We start from the raw sequence: 19,300 nt of genomic DNA on the forward strand, positions 1-19,300 counted from the left end.
TAGCTAGAAAGAAAAAAAAAAAAAGAAAAGAAAAGAAAAGAGAAAGAGAAAGAAAGAAGAAAAGAAAAGAGAAAGGAAGAAAAAAGAGCATCCAGGAGCTTCCTTTTGAAGAGGAAACAGACACCGAGAAGGCATGAGATTTGTTGCTACCCCCAGCTCATGAAGGAGTGGCTGGAGTCTGGCTTTTAGATTCTCAGGTGTCCTGGGCAGGGCAAGGCCCCCTATAAACTGGTGGGGGTTCAGCATCAGCCCAGCCCTGGGAAAGGGGCAGTAAGCAAAGTGGGCCTCAGAAAGAAAGTAAGTAGGGGTGCCTGGGTGTCTTAGTGGTTGAGCATCTGTCTTTGGTTCAGGTTGTGATCCCGGGGTCCTAGAATCGAGTCCTGCATCAGGCTCCCCACCGGGAGCCTGCTTCTCCCTCTGCCTATGTCTCTGTCTCTCTCTCTCTCTCTGTGTGTCTCATGAATAAATAAATAAAATCTAAAAAAGAAAGAAAGTGGAGGACTCCAAGGTGGGGGTGCTATGAGGGTAAGAGCCCCTGGCACTAGATAGGCAAGAGGATTACTTTGCTGGTGTCTTATAGGAGACAGTGCACTACTCACTGTATCTCCTTGAACTAATTTCCTCATTTCAAAAAGAGGGATAATGGTGTAAAGCAGGAGAAGGAAGACTGGAGGGGGGCTCATGCCTGCAAAGGGAGGGAGGGAATGTCAGGATGATGGCAGAAGCCTATGTGCAGCACCCTTTCTCAGAGGTGGGAGATCTGGGCCTGGATCTCACAGGTGGTCGGACAGGAGGTTGGGGGTCAAGGAGCAGGCCTCGGGCTCCAAGCAAATTTGAGTGAACTGTACTGCCTGGAGCTCTCCTTCCCTTGGTCCTGTGAGAATCATAAACAAAAGGGACTTGGACATCATCCTCTGCAAAACGGGGAACGGAGATCTAGAGAAAGAAGAGGACTTGTCCCAAATCACAGGTCAATAGCAAAGCCCAGGCTAGATCCATGGTTACTGCCTCACAAGTTCCCTGTCCAGGGCTCCTCAAGGAACAACAGACATATGGGGGGATTCAACAACAACCTGCCTCCTGATACCCTCTTAGCACAGGGCTTCTGACCTGGGTCACTGTCCCTGCAACAGGGATACGTACACATTCTCTTTCCTCCTTCCCCAGCCCTTTTAATTGCACATAGATAACATAACAATAGTGAACAATTAGCAGGCGCTGGACTAAATAAAGTCTTTACTTGCATAAAGTTGCTGAATCCTCACATCACCCCAATGATGCAAGCATTTTTATTACTATCATCATCATCATCATCATCTCCATTTTCCAGATGAGGAAACCAAGGCCTAGAGTCTAACTTGCACAAGTTCATTCCATTAGTGGCAGAACAGGATGTGAAGTCAGATCAGTCTGGTTCCAGAGCCCACACTCTTATCTGCAACACCAGACTGCTTTTTAAGACATTATTTCAGGGACGCCTGTGGTTCAAATCCTGGCTCTGTCACTTCTAGATACATGTGGTCTGGGACAAGCAGCCCGGCTTCCCTGGGCTTTGTTCTGCGGACAAAAAGGATGGGACTGTCCACCAGCCGCGGCCCAGGGGTTTTGCGCCCAGGCCGGCGAGCGCCGGGCTGTGGGCACTGCACCAGCACCAGTGCTCCAGTCATTTGTTTTCTGGAACAAGAGAAGGTTCCAGATGTGGGCAGGGCCTTCCGCGGCCCGCCCCCGCCCCGAGTGCAGGGGGAGGAATGCAGGGGGAGGGGCTGCCCCCAGCCCGTCATTGCCTTTAATAGAGACCTGAAACACCGCCTGCTAAAAATACCCGGCTGGAGACGCATAAAAGCGCTGCGGGCCCGACGCCCCGCACTTCTCTAAGCTTCAGGCAGACGCGCGGAGCCGAGCCAGCATGACCGAGCGCCGAGTGCCCTTCTCGCTCCTGCGGAGCCCCAGCTGGGACCCTTTCCGCGACTGGTACCCGGCCCACAGCCGCCTCTTCGACCAGGCCTTCGGGCTGCCCCGGCTGCCGGAGGAGTGGGCGCAGTGGTTCGGCCACAGCGGCTGGCCGGGCTACGTGCGCCCGATCCCCCCCGCGGTCGAGGGCCCCGCCGCGGCCGCCGCGGCCGCCGCGCCCGCCTACAGCCGCGCGCTCAGCCGGCAGCTCAGCAGCGGCGTGTCGGAGATCCGGCAGACGGCCGACCGCTGGCGCGTGTCCCTGGACGTCAACCACTTCGCCCCCGAGGAGCTGACGGTCAAGACGAAGGACGGCGTGGTGGAGATAACTGGTGAGCCCCCCACCCCCACCCCCCGGCCCCCCCGGCCCCCCCGGCCTGCGCGGACGCGGCTGGTGGGGCGGGGAACTGGGCAGGGAAACTCCACCCGGGACCCGGAAGACTTGGGACTCAGCGCCCCTCTGGCCCGAAAAACGCTCTAGTGAGGGAAGAAACGCCCCCTTCCAGCGGAGACCCCCCCACAGCCCCGCCCCCAAATGACCAGGTCTCCCTGGTGCTGTCCCTACTCCCTGTCCCTAAGCCTCGGTCCGCGGAGGGGCGTGTGCGCTTTCTTGGCGCCGCGCCGAGCCCCACCCCACTCCACCCTCCAAAACACTGAACCCAACTTTCCAGAAGCTTCTGAGGGGTCCTGAAGCGGTCAGACCGCCCCCTGGGGCGTGTGTAGGTTTGGGGGGGCTCCTCCCAGAAGCTTCTGACCTCATTCTCCTCCCTTCCCACCCCCAGGCAAGCACGAAGAGAGGCAGGATGAGCATGGCTACATCTCCCGCTGCTTCACTCGAAAATACACGTGAGTCTTGGCCCCAGACGGAGGGGGATGCAGGGAGTGGCGGGGGGAGGGGGTGGGCAGCAGTACGGCACAGGTGTGTAACTCTTGCTCTCCCTCTCTGCCTGTCTAGCCTGCCCCCTGGTGTGGATCCTACCCTGGTCTCCTCCTCCCTGTCCCCTGAGGGCACTCTCACGGTGGAGGCTCCCATGCCCAAGCCAGCCACCCAGTCGGCAGAAATCACTATTCCCGTCACCTTCGAGGCACGTGCCCAGATTGGGGGCCCAGAAGCTGGAAAGTCGGAGCAGTCTGGAGCCAAGTAAAGGCCTTAGCCCTGCTTAGCCCACATCCTCACCTCAGTAGCCATCACTGACCGTCCCTGCACACTAACCTGTATGCTCTTTTGATACATTTACCTTTTGTTTTTCTCAAATAAAGTTCAAAGCAACTGCCCGCCACTGCTTCAGATCCTGGTGTTTGTGGAGGCCTTGGGGGTTGGTGCCGTTTACTGGCTCACACATTGATCACCTTTGCTGAGAGCCTACTCTGTGTGTGTGCCAAGCCCCATGCTAGGCCCTGTGGGTACAGTGATGTACGGCAAGGGCATACCCCAGCTCTCTAGCCTGGAGTCCGTTCGTTAAGAGAGAAGCAATGATCATAACCAGCAATGATAGGGGAAACCAGGAGAGGTGGCTGGCCCACACCTGGGCACTTGGGGACCCCTAGACTGGACTCAGGTACAGGGGGACAGAGCAGGGCCAGGGGTGGGGGAGCTTCTTAGGAGCTTGGAGTCCCTTGCTCACTGAATTTGAGATTTCACTCTTCTCCCATAGAGGGGCAGGACCATGTAGAAGGCATGGGAGGTATGGCCTTCCAGGTGACTTTCTGAGAGGAGAGTGGCCGTGTTCCAGCTCCCATTGCTCATGCATGCAGGATGAGGCCGGGACTCTAGGGTCAAGGGCATTCTGCAGAGAGTGAGGGCAGGGGGCCAAGGTTTTGGTGGAAGAGAAGCAAAGACCCTGACAGGGAAGATTAGCACAGGTAGGAAGTCACACCTACCTAGGTCCTCTCCTTTGCCTTCATCCTACCCACCACCCTCTCATCTGGCCCAAGGAGGGTTTGGAGGGACCTGAAGGAGGGGTAGAGCAGATAGGGGCTTTAGAACAAAGTCTCAAAAAAAAAAAAAAAAAAAAGAACAAAGTCTCTGGTCCCTAAGAGCTTGAGAGATCACCATCTCTACTCCATCTCCACCTACTAAGGTCACAGAGCCTGAAGCTTCGGCAAGACACCATGACATTCTTTTCTAAGCCCACAGCCCTACTTTCCTAGGGTCTCTGAGAGAAGCAGCACCCTGTAAGGAAGAGCCACGCACGAGGCACCCTCAACACCGCCCAGCTTCTTAATTTCCACTCCCTGGTGTGGGCACCCTTGAGATACCACAATCTGGAGCAGGCAGGAAGCCAAAGCAGGTCCCAGCCTTCAGAGGCCTCCCTGGGCCTGGAGGGAGGCCAACAAGGGAAATAAACACATGGAACAAGGGGTGTGCTGGCCCAGCTGGCAGCGCAGGTCTGGGCCTACAGGCCAGGGCACTGCCCAGTCTCTCCAGCCCTACCACCATTCATTTCCTGAGCTCCTGTCTCCTAAATCTGCTATCCTCCTCCCTGACAACAGACATGCCACATCTCAGGTGTCTCCTGGACACGCCCACATTCCTGCGGTCACAGCTGAATCAGTCTGTCTAGGACTCACCCTTGCTCTGCTCGCCAGCTCCTTGCTGGCTGGCAACAAGATGGTCCTGGCCTGCAAGGGTGTGACTGCCTCCTCCCATCTTGTCAGTCTTGTCAGATCAGAGCGAGCAATAGCAAGGCTGCCAGCTCGTCTGCCAGTGCTCTGGAAGTGTGGGAAAACTGACGCCAAGCCTTTGACAAGGTAATCCTCACATCAAGTCTGCGAAGAGGTGTAAATCCTGCCTAACACCTGGGCAAAAGAGAGCCTCAAAGTAAACAGACTTGCCGAGGTCCATGCAGCTAGTCCTAGAGGGGCAGAGGGACATCAGTGTGGCCACTGGCAGTGGAGGGGAGGGTTATATCTAACAGGAAGACTGGAGAGGGGAGGGATGTTGAAGTGTTCCATATGTAAAGCTCTAAGTGCTTCTGAAAGAGACTTGATGGGACCACAGGAAGAGGACTGGGATGCAGCACTCCCCACCCCCTCTCCCCTCCAACCCCGCTCAAGGCAGCCAGGCTGCAAGTGACCTGCAGGGAGCCAGGGACACAGCCTGGGACAGGTAGGGGTCAGCGCTCAGGAGGCTGTCAGTGCCTATCATAGGAGTGAGTCCAAGGACAACGGCTTTGAGGTCTTGGAGGATCAGGATGGGCACACCTGGTGAGTCCCTGCACTGCTGTGGGGCAGGAACAGTTCTAAACTTCTCCGGGCCTTTCCGCGGGTGCCTCTCTATAGGCCTCTGATGTCCTTCAGGTCTGCAGACTCAAGACCTTGGCCTAGACCACTCAGCTGAAGGGTATGTTTTTTTTTTAAGATTATTTATTCATGAGAGACACACACAGAGAGAGGCAGAGACATAGGCAGAGGGAGAAGCAGGATCCCTCCAGGGAACCCAATTCAGGACTCCATCCCAGGATGGAGTCCAGGATCACAACCTGAGCCAAAGGTAGATGCTCAGCCACTGAGTAATCCAAGTGCCCAGGTGAAGAGTATCTGAGGGGCAATACTCTGTGCTCCAGGCTGATGACTAAGGCTTCTTTGAGGACCTCAAGTGCCTGTGGCTGCTGGGCACCCTGCACTGGCTCTGGCTTCCCTAAGGATCTGTGGAGTACACAAGCCATCCTCAGTTCCAGGCCCAACCCTGGGTCTCTCCTTTTCTCTCTCCCTCGCAGTTGTGAAATTTGCCCTCCCTGTTGCACTTCCTCTTGGCCTGGCACCCAGCCCAGTTCCAGTCCCTGCTCAAGGGGCCAAATAGAGGAAACAGCTCAGTGACCAGCAGCATTATGCCATTAGCAAGAGGGTGGGACATCCTGTGGCATCTTGGAGTAAGAAAGATTTCCAGAAATGACCCTTGGACAGGCAAGTGGGAATGGTATGGGCCAGGGCTGGCAGGCTGGAGGAAGAGCAAGAGGGCAAGTGAGGGGGGTGGGTGGGACCAGTCTCAGGTGGGGGCTGTGCACTGACAGCCATGCTAAATGCAGGCTACCCCAGCATCCCCGCTTTAAAAATAAGGGTCCTGGGCAGCCTGGGTGGCTCAGCAGTTTAGCAACTGCCTTTAACCCCGGGGCGTGATCCTGGAGTCCTGGGATCGAGTCCCACGTCGGGCTCCCTGCATGGAGCCTGCCTCTCCCTCTGCCTGTGTCTCTGCCTCTCTCTCCCTCTGTGTCTCTCATGAATAAATAAATAAAATCTCAAAAAAAAAAAAAAAAAAAGGTTCAGGGCAGCCCGGGTGGCTCAGCGGTTTAGCTCTGCCTTCAGCCCAGGGTGTGGTCCTGGAGACCCGGGACGGAGTCGCACATCAGGCTCCCCGCATGGAATGAAGCCTGCTTCTCCTTCTGGAATGAAGCCTGCTTCTCCCTCTGCCTGTGTCTCTGCCTCTCTCTCTCTCTCTGTCTCTCATGAATAAATAAATAAAATCTAATAAATAAATAAATAAATAAATAAATAAATAAATAAATAAATAAGAATAAATAAATAAGGGTCCAGATCTTAGAGAGTGGGTAGAGGAACCAGTCAAGAGGCAGGGGAGGATGTGCTGCTGAGGCGTTTTGGGCATGGGTACTGCCAGGGAAAGGGGGAGAGGGGGAAAGGAGGTCAGGTGTGGGGTGACAGACTGGGATGTGGGGGTGCAGGGGGCAGGGGAAGACAGGGATCTGCTGAGGCCCTGAGCCCTGGATTATCATGGCTCTCTGCCCAGGGCTTGCTGACCTGTCTCTGCAAGGTTGGACAGATCCTAGACCTCTGCTGCTGGAGGAGTGAATTGTTTCCAGGGAGCATCATCTTCCCTGCTACCACCGAGGGTTTGCCAGGCACAGACTGCTCTGTGGAGAGGGTGGTGTGGGAAGCAAAAGCTCCTGGACAGTGGCTGCAGAGGTCCCTAGTGCTGGGTCCAAAGGGCATGGTCAGAGCGCCTCTGTGATGGGGGGAAGGGCAACCAAGCAAAGAAAGGAGAGGAGGGTCAGGCGGGACTGGAACCCTGCCCAGGGACTGGCCATGGGGTAAGACACCCCAGACCCCCTGGTCTGTTGACAGCCACCCAAGCACTATTCCACCCTGGCAGAGCCTAAGTCTGGGCAGGGATCAGGATGGTGAGGGTCTTGTCTGCTCAGTTTACCCTGGATTCCCCTACACCTCCCTCCCCTGCCCACCCCCCATACACACAGTGGGACCTGGGGATTTGGGACAGCCCTGGAGCTCAGACTTGGCCTCTGGCCCAGACTTGTATAGCAGCAATAAGCTGCCAGCTCAGGACCAAAGCAGGGAAGAAGCTGTATGGGTGAAGGCAAGCCTAGGCTGGTCTTAGCCAGGATCTGGCACTGGGCCTGGTGAAATGGGGGTTAAGCCCCACCCCCATGCTGCCCTCCCAGAAACAGGAAAGTGGCCAAGCATGGGCCCCTCACCCCAAAATATGTACTGTCTGTCCACCAAACAATGCCCCTGTGTGCCAGCCCTGAGGAGCGCAGGGTTCCGGGGGGGGGGGGGGGGGGCACATACACGTGGGAAATATCTCCATCCCAGACACAATCCTCTTAGCTAAGGGCTCTAAGTCCTCTCCACCTCTTCCACCCGGCCAGGTGACTTTGGACTTCACTGTGTGCACCTGATTCTATATCCCAAGGATGAGCCATGTCCTCATGGGCTTCTTCTTTTTTTTTTTTTAATTTTTATTTATTCATGATAGTCACACACACACAGAAAGAGAGGCAGAGACACAGGCAGAGGGAGAAGCAGGCTCCATGCACCGGGAGCCCGACGTGGGACTCGATCCCAGGTCTCCAGGATGGCGCCCTGGGCCAAAGGCAGGCAGGCGCCAAACCGCTGTGCCACCCAGGGATCCCTTCTTCTTTTTCTTTTTTTTTTTTAAGATTTTATTTATTTATTCATTCATGATAGACACAGAGAGAGGCAGAGACACAGGCAGAGGGAGAAGCAGGCTCCCTGTGAGGGAGCCTGATGTGGGAGGATGAGAGAGCCTGAGCCAAAGCCAGATGCTCAACCACTGAGCAACCCAGGCACCTCCATCCCCATCTTTTTTGAGGGGTAGACTGAAGGCAAAGGAAGTGCCCAGCCAGAGCTCCCAACATCCAGAGAGAAAGGGTCTTGTTGTCTGGGGACCCTGGGAAAAACCCACCACCCCTGCAAGGAGTCTTGCAGCATCATGACCCCCTCCATCCTTCCTTCCAGGCTTGCACACATACTGGCCTGGTACATCACTCTGTCCAAACTGTGGTGGCAGTGGTTGGATCAAGATGCAGCACTGGTGGCCCAGAGGCTGCCTCAGAGTCAGAAAAGTCTATCCCTCCTCCCTCCCCTGGGCTGAACAGGGTAGAGTCTACCAGGAAGGCTTGGATTAAAGACAGGATTGAGGTGGCAGGAGCAACTCTGTGCAGGAAAATCACCAGACTGAGGCCAGTTCTGCCCCTGTTGAAGTTATGGTCTGGGATCCACCATGCTCTGGGCTCAGTTTCCATTTGGGGGTCTGGGTGACCTCTGAGGCCTCTCTTGCCTTGTTGTCGGCCCTCTGCAGGATGGGAATCAAGGGAAAAGCATGAAGACTGGCAGCTGCCCAGTGTCTCCTAACAATGGTAGGAAGGCCCAAGTCCCAGAGGTGCCCAAGGATATAAGGACAGCTCTCTGCAGGACCAACAAGGGCCTGGCATTGGGAAGGCCTTCAGTCTTGGTCCTGACTGCAGGCCAGGTCTGGGTAACCCTTTCCTTCTCACATTGTTCCCCGCCCCCCCCCCACCCCACTCCACAAGAGGGGCTGAAAGTCTTTCTCAGAGTTCCTCCAGAATGGCTGCTGAGTCTGTGTGCTCAGGCTGGTGGGACAATGGGACAGGGTAGTTGAGGATTTATTTAGGTGAATGAATGACCAGAGGTCACTGAGCCTTCTCCCCAAAGCCCCCCACCCTGAGTTATCACACCCTCTCTCAGCCCTCTCCAAGACCCTTCTGACCTCCCACTGCCCTGGTTGCTCTTCCCTGTCCCTCTCTGATTGAACCTCCTTACTCAGAGCCAACCCTCATTGCATCCCCCTTCCCAACCTCAACCCTCTTCTCTGAGCCACCCCCTTTCTCAGAGTTGTCCCATTTTCTTTTACGATTCTATTTATTTGAGAAAGAGAGCGAGCACTCACATAAGCGCAGAGAGGAACAAAGGGAGAGAAACCAAGCAGACTCCATGTTGAGCATAGAGCCATGGGCTCCAACAACCCATGAGATCATGACATGAGCCAAAATCAAGTTGGATGCTCCACAGACTGAGCCACCCAGGCAGCCCAGAGTTCTCCCATTTTCACTGAACCCCTACCCCCCATCACTGTACTTTCTCACTTCACCACACCCCCTTCCTTCATTGAGCCTCCCTCCCCCTCTGAAGCCCACTCCCACCTCTCTGAGCCCTGGTGGGTGAGCTATGCTTTTACAATCCTCTCTGTGGGCCTGCTGAACATCCTGAAGACCCCTTTCTCTGAGCCTGAACAGTGTGACCAGCCTGAAAGCCTTGAACCCTGGGAGTGGCCCCCAATCCTTCAGCAGGGGTCCTGGCACTCCAAGGCCCTGGGTCTGAGAGGTTCTGGAGGAGAAACTAATCCCTACCAAGCAGGCTGCAAGCCCTGCTAGCTCTGGCCTAGGGTTGTACGGGTCAAATTTGGAAAGGAAGCCTAGCCTAGGCCCCACCTGCAAAGGGGAGGGAGCAGGGACAAGGCAAGCCCTGACTGCCCCCTGCAAGATCCCCTGGGGTTGGCTGTCCCCATCTACCCCTCTCTTCCCCCAGGCCCAGACAGGACTTGGTTTTTTTTTTGTTTTTTTTTTTATTTTTTTTTATGATAGTCACACACAGAGAGAGAGAGAGAGAGAGAGAGAGAGAGAGAGAGAGGCAGAAACACAGGCAGAGGGAGATGCAGGCTCCATGCACCGGGAGCCCGACATGGGAGCCCGAGGTGGGACTCCAGGATCACGCCCTGGGCCAAAGGCAGGCGCCAAACCGCTGCGCCACCCAGGGATCCCCGAGACAGGACTTGTAAATGACTGCCCCCTGGTGCTCTTCCAGAGACATTCGGATATCTAACACTGCCTACCCCAGAACCTTCAGGAATCTCTGCCTAAGTTCTAGGTCTGGGCTTCACTTTCTGAGAACTCTCAAGCCTCCCAGAAGATCCTATCTGGGGGACCCAGCTCACTCCCTTGGCTGCCACCCCTGTGTCTGCCTTTGCAGGGTCTGGCAGCCAAGTCCCGGAGCTGGGGCCCCTGCTCCGCCCTGCTGCATAGGTGTTCACCACTGTTTCTGTTATCACAACAGGCATGTCCTGGGCACCTGCTAGCTGCCAATCACTCCTTAGCTTATGAAAGCCTCATAGCAACCCTATGCCGCTGAGAGGCAGCAGAGCCTTATGGTTATGCTTTCTCCCACAGTGACAAAACTGCCCAGGGTTCAAATCCTCATTGGGCAGCTTAGTAGCTGTGGGACCCTGGGCAAGTTACTAAGTCATGGTTTCTTCCTCTGCCAAGTGAAGTGGATTATATGAATTAATGTGAGTGAAGTTTCTGAAACAGAGCCTGAACCACACAGTAAACACCAGTCAACGTGAGGCAATTTTTATGAGGTAGACTGTGTTATTCCCATCGTACGGATACTGAAACTGTCAGTCTGAAAGGCTAAGGAACTTGAGAAGTTACACCACATAACTGGGATGTGGTAGGATGAGAATTCAAAACTGCCCCCAACAGCCCTTTCCTTTGGAACAAGACAGACACTGCTGACAGAAATCTCCCCTGTGTCAACAGCAGCTAGCCTGGCTGAAGCTGACCTACCCCCTCCCCTCCCCGGCCTCAGGCTGTACTAACTCTATGTTTAGAGCAGGGATTGGGGTGCCCGAGCTCCCTAATATTTCTGCCGTCTGATTCTGGGGCTGACCCTGGGCGGCCACCATTCAGTTCCAAAGTTGGGGGCGTCTGTCCAGAGGTGTGGGGGGAGAAGGCCTTCAGGGGTGGAACCAGCACTCCCTCAGGACGGCTGGGACACGAGGGGCGCGAGGGCGCGGCAGGTGAGGCTGGATCTGCCTTGAATGCCAAGGAGATGCCAAGGAGATGCAGGAGCAGTTTCAATGTATCCCGATGCCAGCCAGGTTACTGGGCCATCGGGCCAGCGTGTGACAGACCCGAGTCGCCACCTGCCCTGAGCCCTTTGGGATATGGTGAGGATCAAGCAGGGTGTAAGGAGCCCCGGCTTCCTCCTCTGCACTATGGGGAGATGCAGCCCCCGGGGGTTGGTGCCAGGGCGACTGCTGCGTAGATAAGAGAGTATAGGAAACCCGCTGGGGGCACTTGAGGTTGGGCCCGCTGTTCAGAAACTGAGGGGCAGGGCCGAGGTCTGCGGGAAAGCTGTAGCCTGAGGACCTGTTTCCCCCGTCCCCCACCTCCACGCGCCCTCCACCGACCACGGCGGTGAACAGCGCGCAGAGACGTGGCCCCGGCCCAGACCGCGACACAAGGCCCCGCAGCGCCCCCACCAAGTTCCTCCGGGTAACCAGTGCGCACGCGGAGCGCGAGAGCGGGCTGGCGGAGGGCGGCACCGAGGGCCGAGGCCCGCCGTCGGAGCGAATCGGCCGGGCAGCCGCGCAGGCAGATCCCAGCGCCGGGCTAGCAACAAGCCGACCATTGGATGAGCGGGACAGACTAGGCTGTGATTGGCTCTCGCCACCGTCCGAGCTGGGAAGGCGGGCCGTGTCCCGCCCGCCTCACATCCGGGTGTCTGGCCGATCCTGGAACCTTCGCGAGCCCGGCTCGTCAGGAGCGTCCGTGGCCGCGCGGCGGACGCGTGGGGGCGAGCACCTGCGGGGCGCACGCGCACGGACGCTCGGCCGAAGCACGCGACTCGCGGGTGCGGGGGGTCGTGCGGCGCCCTCAGGCAGGCTCGCCCGCGCGGCCCAGGTGTTTGGGGTGGGAGGTGACCGGAGAGAAGCCCGCGGACAGGGCTCCCACACGAGTTGGCGCGGGGCGGCGGCCCAGAGGTCTGGGTCCAGCATGGATGTCGCAGAACCCTGCGGAAACCGGGGGCAGGAGCTGAAGCCAGGACCGGGGCCAGCCGCAGAGCCTGGCGGCCGGGACAGCACCTAGGTGGTTGCGGGCAGGGTGGATGCGGGAACACCCACCACCCACCACCCACCACCCACCACCCACCCCACCACCGACTCCAGAGCCCAGCAAACCATCTGGTAGCCCGAAACAATGGCCCAGAAGGGACCCGTCCAGTCGACAATGATGCATTTCTGGGGGCTCTCTTTAGCTGTCAGGTTCATTTTGGCCCTGTCACCAGCAGGCTAAAGAAACCTTAAGTTCTAACCCATATACCGTGGGGAGTAATTATTCTTGCTCCTTTGCTTTCGCCCGGTAGTAGGCTGTAGTAACTGTTTGATCTTGGGGATCTGGATATAATTTGGGGAAATGACATAGAAGGGACTCGCCCAAAAATGTTTGCAGCCAGCCATAAGCTGCTCATCCTTTATATGGGTAACCTAGCTATTTCCTAAATCTATCTTGTCTCTACTTCTAATGCAATCTCCTAATTTAGGGCAAGAGAATGTTTCACTCCTCGTCTGCCCACTACCCAATCCTCTGCAACCTAGAACTTTTCACTGGGACAACATTCCCCAAAAGAAATGTTTTAAAAACTGAGCAGGTCCCAAATGGAGAAGGCAAAAAGACCTGTAAACCATAATGACATTTTACCTCCATATTTGGGGAGGCAAGGCCTTTCAGAAGGCTTTGGTAACAAACCCAATGGTACCCAAAACGAATTTTCCACCAGGCTTTAAGGAACCTACCAGCCATCACAACCCCATCCCTAAAAATATAGCTTCAGGCTAAGTGAAAAACAGGTACTAGGGTATGATGTCCCTTCTGGTCCCCAAGAGTCAGCAAGTAGAAGAACTTGTCATCATTGTGGGAAGAGCCAGCTAATACCAAGGTTGTGTTAAAACAAGATTGTGTCAAGGTTCTTTCTCCTGATGTAGATAGATTCAGTATGAAGGCAGCCTCTCAGACATGCCTGCATGTCTCTGAGAACTCCTGGGAACATGGCAGGGTCTACGCCATTTCATCACCTCCGCAAGGCATAGGGCAGAACTGCTGCATACCACCAGGACTCACCGCGTGGGGTGCATGTGCTGGCTTGCTAAGTCAAAGCAAGTAATGTCTGAGCACGTATCTAACACTTTCTCCATCCAGGAGAGGCAGCAGAGGATTTTAAGGAGGCAAAATATCCTAGCTTGGAAGACCCTAAACATTTGGTTCCCATGGATGGGAGGCACTCTCTCTAGTCTGTCCTTCAGCTCAGTCCTCACGGGTTCACATAAAAGACCCTGTTGGTGACTACTGCTTAAGATCACCTGATTTCCAGTAAAGCACTGACAGGTTCCCATTCATTTCAAATTCAATTCGACATAAACCACTGAAAAGACTGGATGGAGGGGCAAAGTGAAAGTCTTACCCAAGACAAAAATGTGCCCCAACAGGAGGGGGAACAAATTAAATGACACGAGGAAACTAGACAAACCCAGAACATTGGACGTTGTATAAGACTGTCTCTTGAAGGGTGACTTGCTGGCTGGCTCAGTTGGTAAAGTGCAATTCTCGATCTTGGAGTTGTAAATTCAAGCCCCACAGTGGGTGTAGAGATTATTTAAAAATAAAATCTTGGGCAGCCTGGGTGGCTCAGCGGTTTAGCACCAGGGTGTGATCCTGGAGACCTGGGATCGAGTCTCACGTAGGGCTCTCTGCATGGAGCCTGCTTCGCCCTCTGCCCGTGTCTCTGTCTCTCTCTCTCTGTGTATCTCTTATGAATAAATAAAATCTTTAAAAAATAAAAATAAAATCTTAAAGGGGCACATGGGTGGCTCAGTCAACAGGTTAAGCACCTGCCTTTAGCTCAGGTCATGATCTCCAAGGTCCTGGGATTTTTTTTTTTTTTAAAGATTTATTTATGAGAGAGAGAGAGAGGCAGAGAGAGAAGCAGGCTCCATGCCGGGAGCCTGACGTGGGACTCGATCCCGGGGCTCCAGGATCATGCCCTGGGCCAAAGGCTGGTGCCAAACCACTGAGCCACCCAGGGATCCCGGGTCCTCGGATTAAGCCCTGCATCAGGCTCCCCCCGCCCTTTAAAGATTTTATTTATTCATGAGAGACACAGAGGAGAGAGAGAGAGAGGCAGAGACACAGGCAGAGGGAGAAGCAGGCTCCACACAGGGAGCCCGATGTGGGACTTGATCCCGGGACTCCAGGATCACGCCCTGGGCCAAAGGCAGTGCAAAACCGCTGGGCCACCGGGGCTGCCCCTGCATCAGGCTTTGTACTCAGCAGTCTGTTCCCCCCCCCCCAAAAAAAGACCACCTCTTAAAGATGCCTGGTTTCTTGAAAAGGTCATTATAAAGAAAAGAGGGGGAAGGAATAGAGGCTAAAGAAACCTAATAATTATTAGGATGATTCAATTAAATCCAAGCTAGTGGTGGGGAGAGGTGGCTAGAGCTATCGAGACATTCTGGGGGAATGCCTGGGTGGCTCAGCGGTGGACTGTCTGCCTTCAGCTCAGGGTGTGATCTCAGGATCTGGGATTGAGTCCCACATTGAACTCCTTGCAGGAAGCCTGCTTCTCCTTCTGCCTGTGTGTATCTCTCATGAATAAATAAAATCTTAAAACAAAGGCATTCTGGGGGGCAATTTGAAAATAGGTTGACAGGGAATTACGGACTTTCTTAGGTGTCCTGATGAGGTGATTATGTGAGAGACTATCCTTATTTTTAAGAGAGATATGAATATAGAGTATATTGCCCCCAGAATGCCTTTGATAGCTCTAGCCACCTCTCCCCACCACTAGCTCGGATTTAATTGATTCAACCTAATAATTTCATTATTAGGGTTTTTTTTAGTCTCTATTCTTTCCCCCTTCTTTAGGATAATGACTTTTTCAAGAAACTAGGCATCTTTAAGAGATGGTCTTTTTTGGGGGTGGGGAGAAGCAGACTCTCCACTGAGTACTCTCAAGGGTTCCACAAGATACAGAGAAATATAAAGCAAACACGACAAAACGCTGGGACACCTGCAACAAAATGCTCAGTGACTGGGTGTCTGCCTTTGGCTCAGGTCGTGATCCCAGAATCGAGTCCCACATCAGGCTCCCTCGAGGAGCCTGCTTCTCCCTCTGCCTGTTTCTCTGCCTCTCTCCCGTCTCTCATGAATAAACAAATCTTTAAAAAAAAATGTTGGGGATCTCTGGGTGGCTCAGCGGTTTAGCACCTGCCTTCGGCCCAGGGCGTGATCCTGGAGTTCCGGGATCGAGTCCCGCGTCGGGCTCCCGGTGCATGGAGCCTGCTTCTCCCTCTGCCTGTGTCTCTGTCTCTCTCTCATCTCTCATGAATAAATAAATAAAATCTTTAAAATAAAAATGTTAACTGCAGTACCAACTGTATTTGGTTATCACTGTACCATTCTTTCCACCTTTTGTTTGAAATTTCTCAAAAATGTTAGGGGTAAAATGCCCTACCCTATACCACCTAGCTACCCTTTAAAAAAAACAGGCTTAAATCTAATTTGAGAGCTACTACTGGAACCCCCCCCCCCTTTTTTTAAGATTTTATTTATTCATGAAAGACACACAGAGAGAGGCAGAGACATAGGCAGAGGGAGAAGCAGGCTCCATGCAGGAAGCCCGATGTGGGACTCAATCCTGGGACTCTGGTCACACCCTGAGCCAAAGGCAGACACTCAACCACTGAGCCACCCAGGTGTCCCCAAGAAACCACCAAATTTCAATTAACCCTATTTAAAAACCACAAGGCAAAACCTTTCATGGATCAAAGGTCACTTACTGCTTAAAAGCAGCAGAAATCTTTCCATCTCAAAGCCAGTCAACTCCATTCTCTCAAACCAAGCCAACAGAGGAGTGGTTACCTCTATGAAGGAGAAATGGGTGGCTGGAAAACGGGCATCACAGAATGAGTTACTGATAAACCAGGGGTCGCCAAACTACTGGCCAGGTGGTAAACATTTTAAGTTTCACAGGCAACACACTGTCCCTTTGCACTCTTCTTTACAACCCTTTCAAAATGTGGAAAACATTGTTAGCTCGAAGGTAGTACAAAAACCTGTTTTAGACTGCACTCTTGTATTTTTAATGTGTCTGCACTACCTACTGAAATAAAAAAAACAAAAAAAATCGTATCATGTTCCCCAATTCCTGACTTTCCTCTCCCACAGGGGGATAACTGAGTACCATCTCAGACTATTACTTAAAGACCCATTTGGGGATCCCTGGGTGGCACAGTGGTTTGGTGCCTGCCTTTGGTCCAGGGCGCGATCCTGGAGACCCGGGATCGAATCCCATGTCGGGCTCCCGGTGCATGGAGCCTGCTTCTCCCTCTGCCTATGTCTCTGCCTCTCTCTCTGTGTGTGTGACTATCATAAAAAAAAAAAAAAAAAAAAGACTCATTTGTCTTGTCAGGTGTGGACAGAACACAAACATGAGATACCAACAAATTTGACCTGGTACTAAAGACTCTTGTCACTGTAACCCAGCCACTTTTGCCCCACCCACTCACTGACCACAGGTAATCCTGTTAATCAGGGATAGAGTTTGTGGCCATTCAGATTCAAACCATTTATCCTGATCCACACCAGAACTGGAGAATTCAAACCAGCAGAGGCTAATTAGCAAGCTGGCAGACCATATTTCAATGTTCTGGTTAGGCTGGCTTACCACTTAATGTCAAATCCTAGAATCAGAGAAGTGTTACCCAGCTAGTTTTCAGCAGGTTGTTTCTCCAAGCTTGCTTTGAGAACTGTACACCCGGGAGGATGTAGCTGCCATTCTTAGCCACTCTGATCAGCGCATGTGAGTCAACATGCAGTTTCAGCTGACCAGCACAGAGGCCAATGCATGTGGTAATGACACATAAATAGAGTAGAGGAAAACTGCACTGGCACTCAACAGCAACGTATTTGCTACATTCAAAGTCCCCTGCCACTTTGAATCTCATTTGACAGCCCTTCCACCCCACCCTCAAAGTTCTGGGAATGGAGAATTCTACTCTATGGATGACCAAGCAGAGTGAATCTAGTCCTAACTGCTCTCCTCCCCCTTACCCATCACCACTGTTTAATTGCTTCACAGTATCAGTTAGCTTGACATTCTGGAGTGCAGAGGAAGGCCGTAATCATTGGAGCCTAATATGGGGACATCGTTCAGTTCCTGAATTAGAACTTTCTTAAACTCTTTAGAGCCATCCATCTCCAACTACTTATCCTTGCAATGCCAGGTTTTTTTCTTTCCAAATGCTTCAGCTCAAAAGCATCTTAGTGGATTGAGTGCAGTAGCAGGGACTGAGTCCAGTTAACTTCTACGAAGAGATCACCCAAGCTGCAAAATAATGCTCCTCTTCCCTTTTTTTTTTTGGGGGGGGGGGGGGGGCAAGGACGACAACACAGAATTCTTTTTCTTCAAAAAAAAAAAAAAAAAATTTTTTTTTTTTTGGAGAGGGATGAGAGGGGCAGAGGGAGAGAGAATCCTAAGCAGGCTCCATGCCCAGCACCTCACACAAGGCTCAAAATTCTGAAATCACAATCTGAGCCGAAACCAAGAGTTGGGATGCTCAGGTGTCCCTGAAACTGTTACTTATCTTAACATGTAATGGGTTTTTAAATTAGTTATTTTTAAAAAAGATTTATTTATTCATGAGACACACAGACTGAGAGGCAGAGACATAGACAAAAGGAGAAGCAGGATCCTCGCAGGGAGCGTGATGCGGGACTCGATCCTGGATCCCGGGATCACAACCTGAGCCAAAGGCAGGCGCTCAACCACTGAGCCACCCAGGCATCCCGTTTAAATTTTTTAGACGAGTATTTTTAATTTCTGGTTTTTGATCCATCCCCCCCATAAACAAAAGCTCTTTACGGTTGTGAAAAGGAGTCCTACAAAGTTTGAGAACCACTGCATTAAGGGGAACTCTTCCAAACTGGATGGAAACACAGCAACAGATTACATTTTATCTTAAGAGAAATTTAAATGGGGATCCCTGGGTGGCTCAGTGGTTTAGTGTCTGCCTTCAGCCCAGGGTGTGATCTTGGGAGTCCCAAGATCGAGTCCCGCGTCGGACTCCCTGCATGGAGCCTGCTTCTCCCTCTGTGTTTCTGCCTCTCTGTGTGTGTGTCTCATGAATAAATAAATAAAATCTTAAAAAAAAAAAAAAAGAAAATTAAATGTACGTGGGAGTACTCTGGGCAAATTCCAGTCTTCTGTCAAATTCCGGGCACTTAGAAATAATGGGAAGTTACACAGAAGAAATAAGAGTGCAACATCAGCAACTTCCAGCAGCCACCCTTCTTTCTGATGAGCTTTGGTGAATTTGTTACATCACTGCTCTGATGCTGCCCACGTGTGTACCGTCCTGTTGGTAAGAGAGTAAGAGATTGTCTGATGTCTCTCTACCCTCAGTAACTGCAAGAGCTGTCACCACATGGCTGCTGCTCAGTTTCTTAGTTTCCTAGCTGAGCTGAAGCAGCCTGGTGTTTGTAGGCAAGGCTCAGGAGGCTCCAACACTGGGGCTCTGACACTGTGGGAACTTAGGCACATCAGCCACCTCTATGTTCACAGCTGTGCCAGCAGTGGCACTTAGAGTGGTCCTGAGTGACAAATTAGCCAAGAGAAGTTAATTCATCCAGTACATGGCAAAACCCTGGGTCACACAAATTATTCCTAAAATGTGAATTCTGATTGAAAAAATTAAAAGGCCACACCCCTTTCAATGCCCTGCAGCCTCGCTCTACCCCTTTGCTGGAACACACCCAAGCTGATGGAAGAAAGCCTTTGCTCTGGCATTCTTCCTTCCTATAGAAAGCAGAACACCCCCACACCCAGGGACATGATTCACGTGGTGGGAGCAGTGTAACAGCTGCCATCTGCAACAGCACTACTAAGAGCTCAGGCCACACCAACTGGAGGTGCCTGACCCCCTCAGAGGGACTAAAAACGCAAGACTATTTATGAACATTTTCAACACAAAGAACCCCCTCATCTAAGACTTCATGAGACCTCCAACAATACTGGGTGCCTCACTGAGAGACACAGCCGGGCATGTGATCCCATTTTCATTTAGACCTACACCCCAAAGCTCAAAAGTTTCGTAATTTGCCCAAGGACCAAAAGAAGCCATCATTTAACTCAGCCCTGTTCTTCTCACAAATCATACTCCCTCCACCCCTGTAAGGCTTTTAGAGATCCACCTGAAGGTGCCCTTTCTGTAGGAAAAACA

General features: G+C 52.9%; 1 protein-coding gene across 1 annotated transcript; it reads left to right on the top strand.

Annotated features, from left to right (window-relative positions):
- The first annotated feature begins 1,799 nt into the window (after nucleotides 1-1,799).
- Nucleotides 1,800-3,231, top strand: HSPB1 (heat shock protein family B (small) member 1). Its single transcript, NM_001003295.2, is given in 3 exon segments — nucleotides 1,800-2,282; nucleotides 2,733-2,796; nucleotides 2,906-3,231. Coding segments are annotated over 3 exon segments (630 nt in total). The 5' UTR covers nucleotides 1,800-1,906; the 3' UTR covers nucleotides 3,096-3,231.
- Nucleotides 3,232-19,300: the final 16,069 nt, after the last annotated feature.

This window comes from Canis lupus, chromosome 6 (assembly GCF_011100685.1).
Source record: "Canis lupus familiaris isolate Mischka breed German Shepherd chromosome 6, alternate assembly UU_Cfam_GSD_1.0, whole genome shotgun sequence".
NCBI classification, from domain to species: domain Eukaryota; kingdom Metazoa; phylum Chordata; class Mammalia; order Carnivora; family Canidae; genus Canis; species Canis lupus.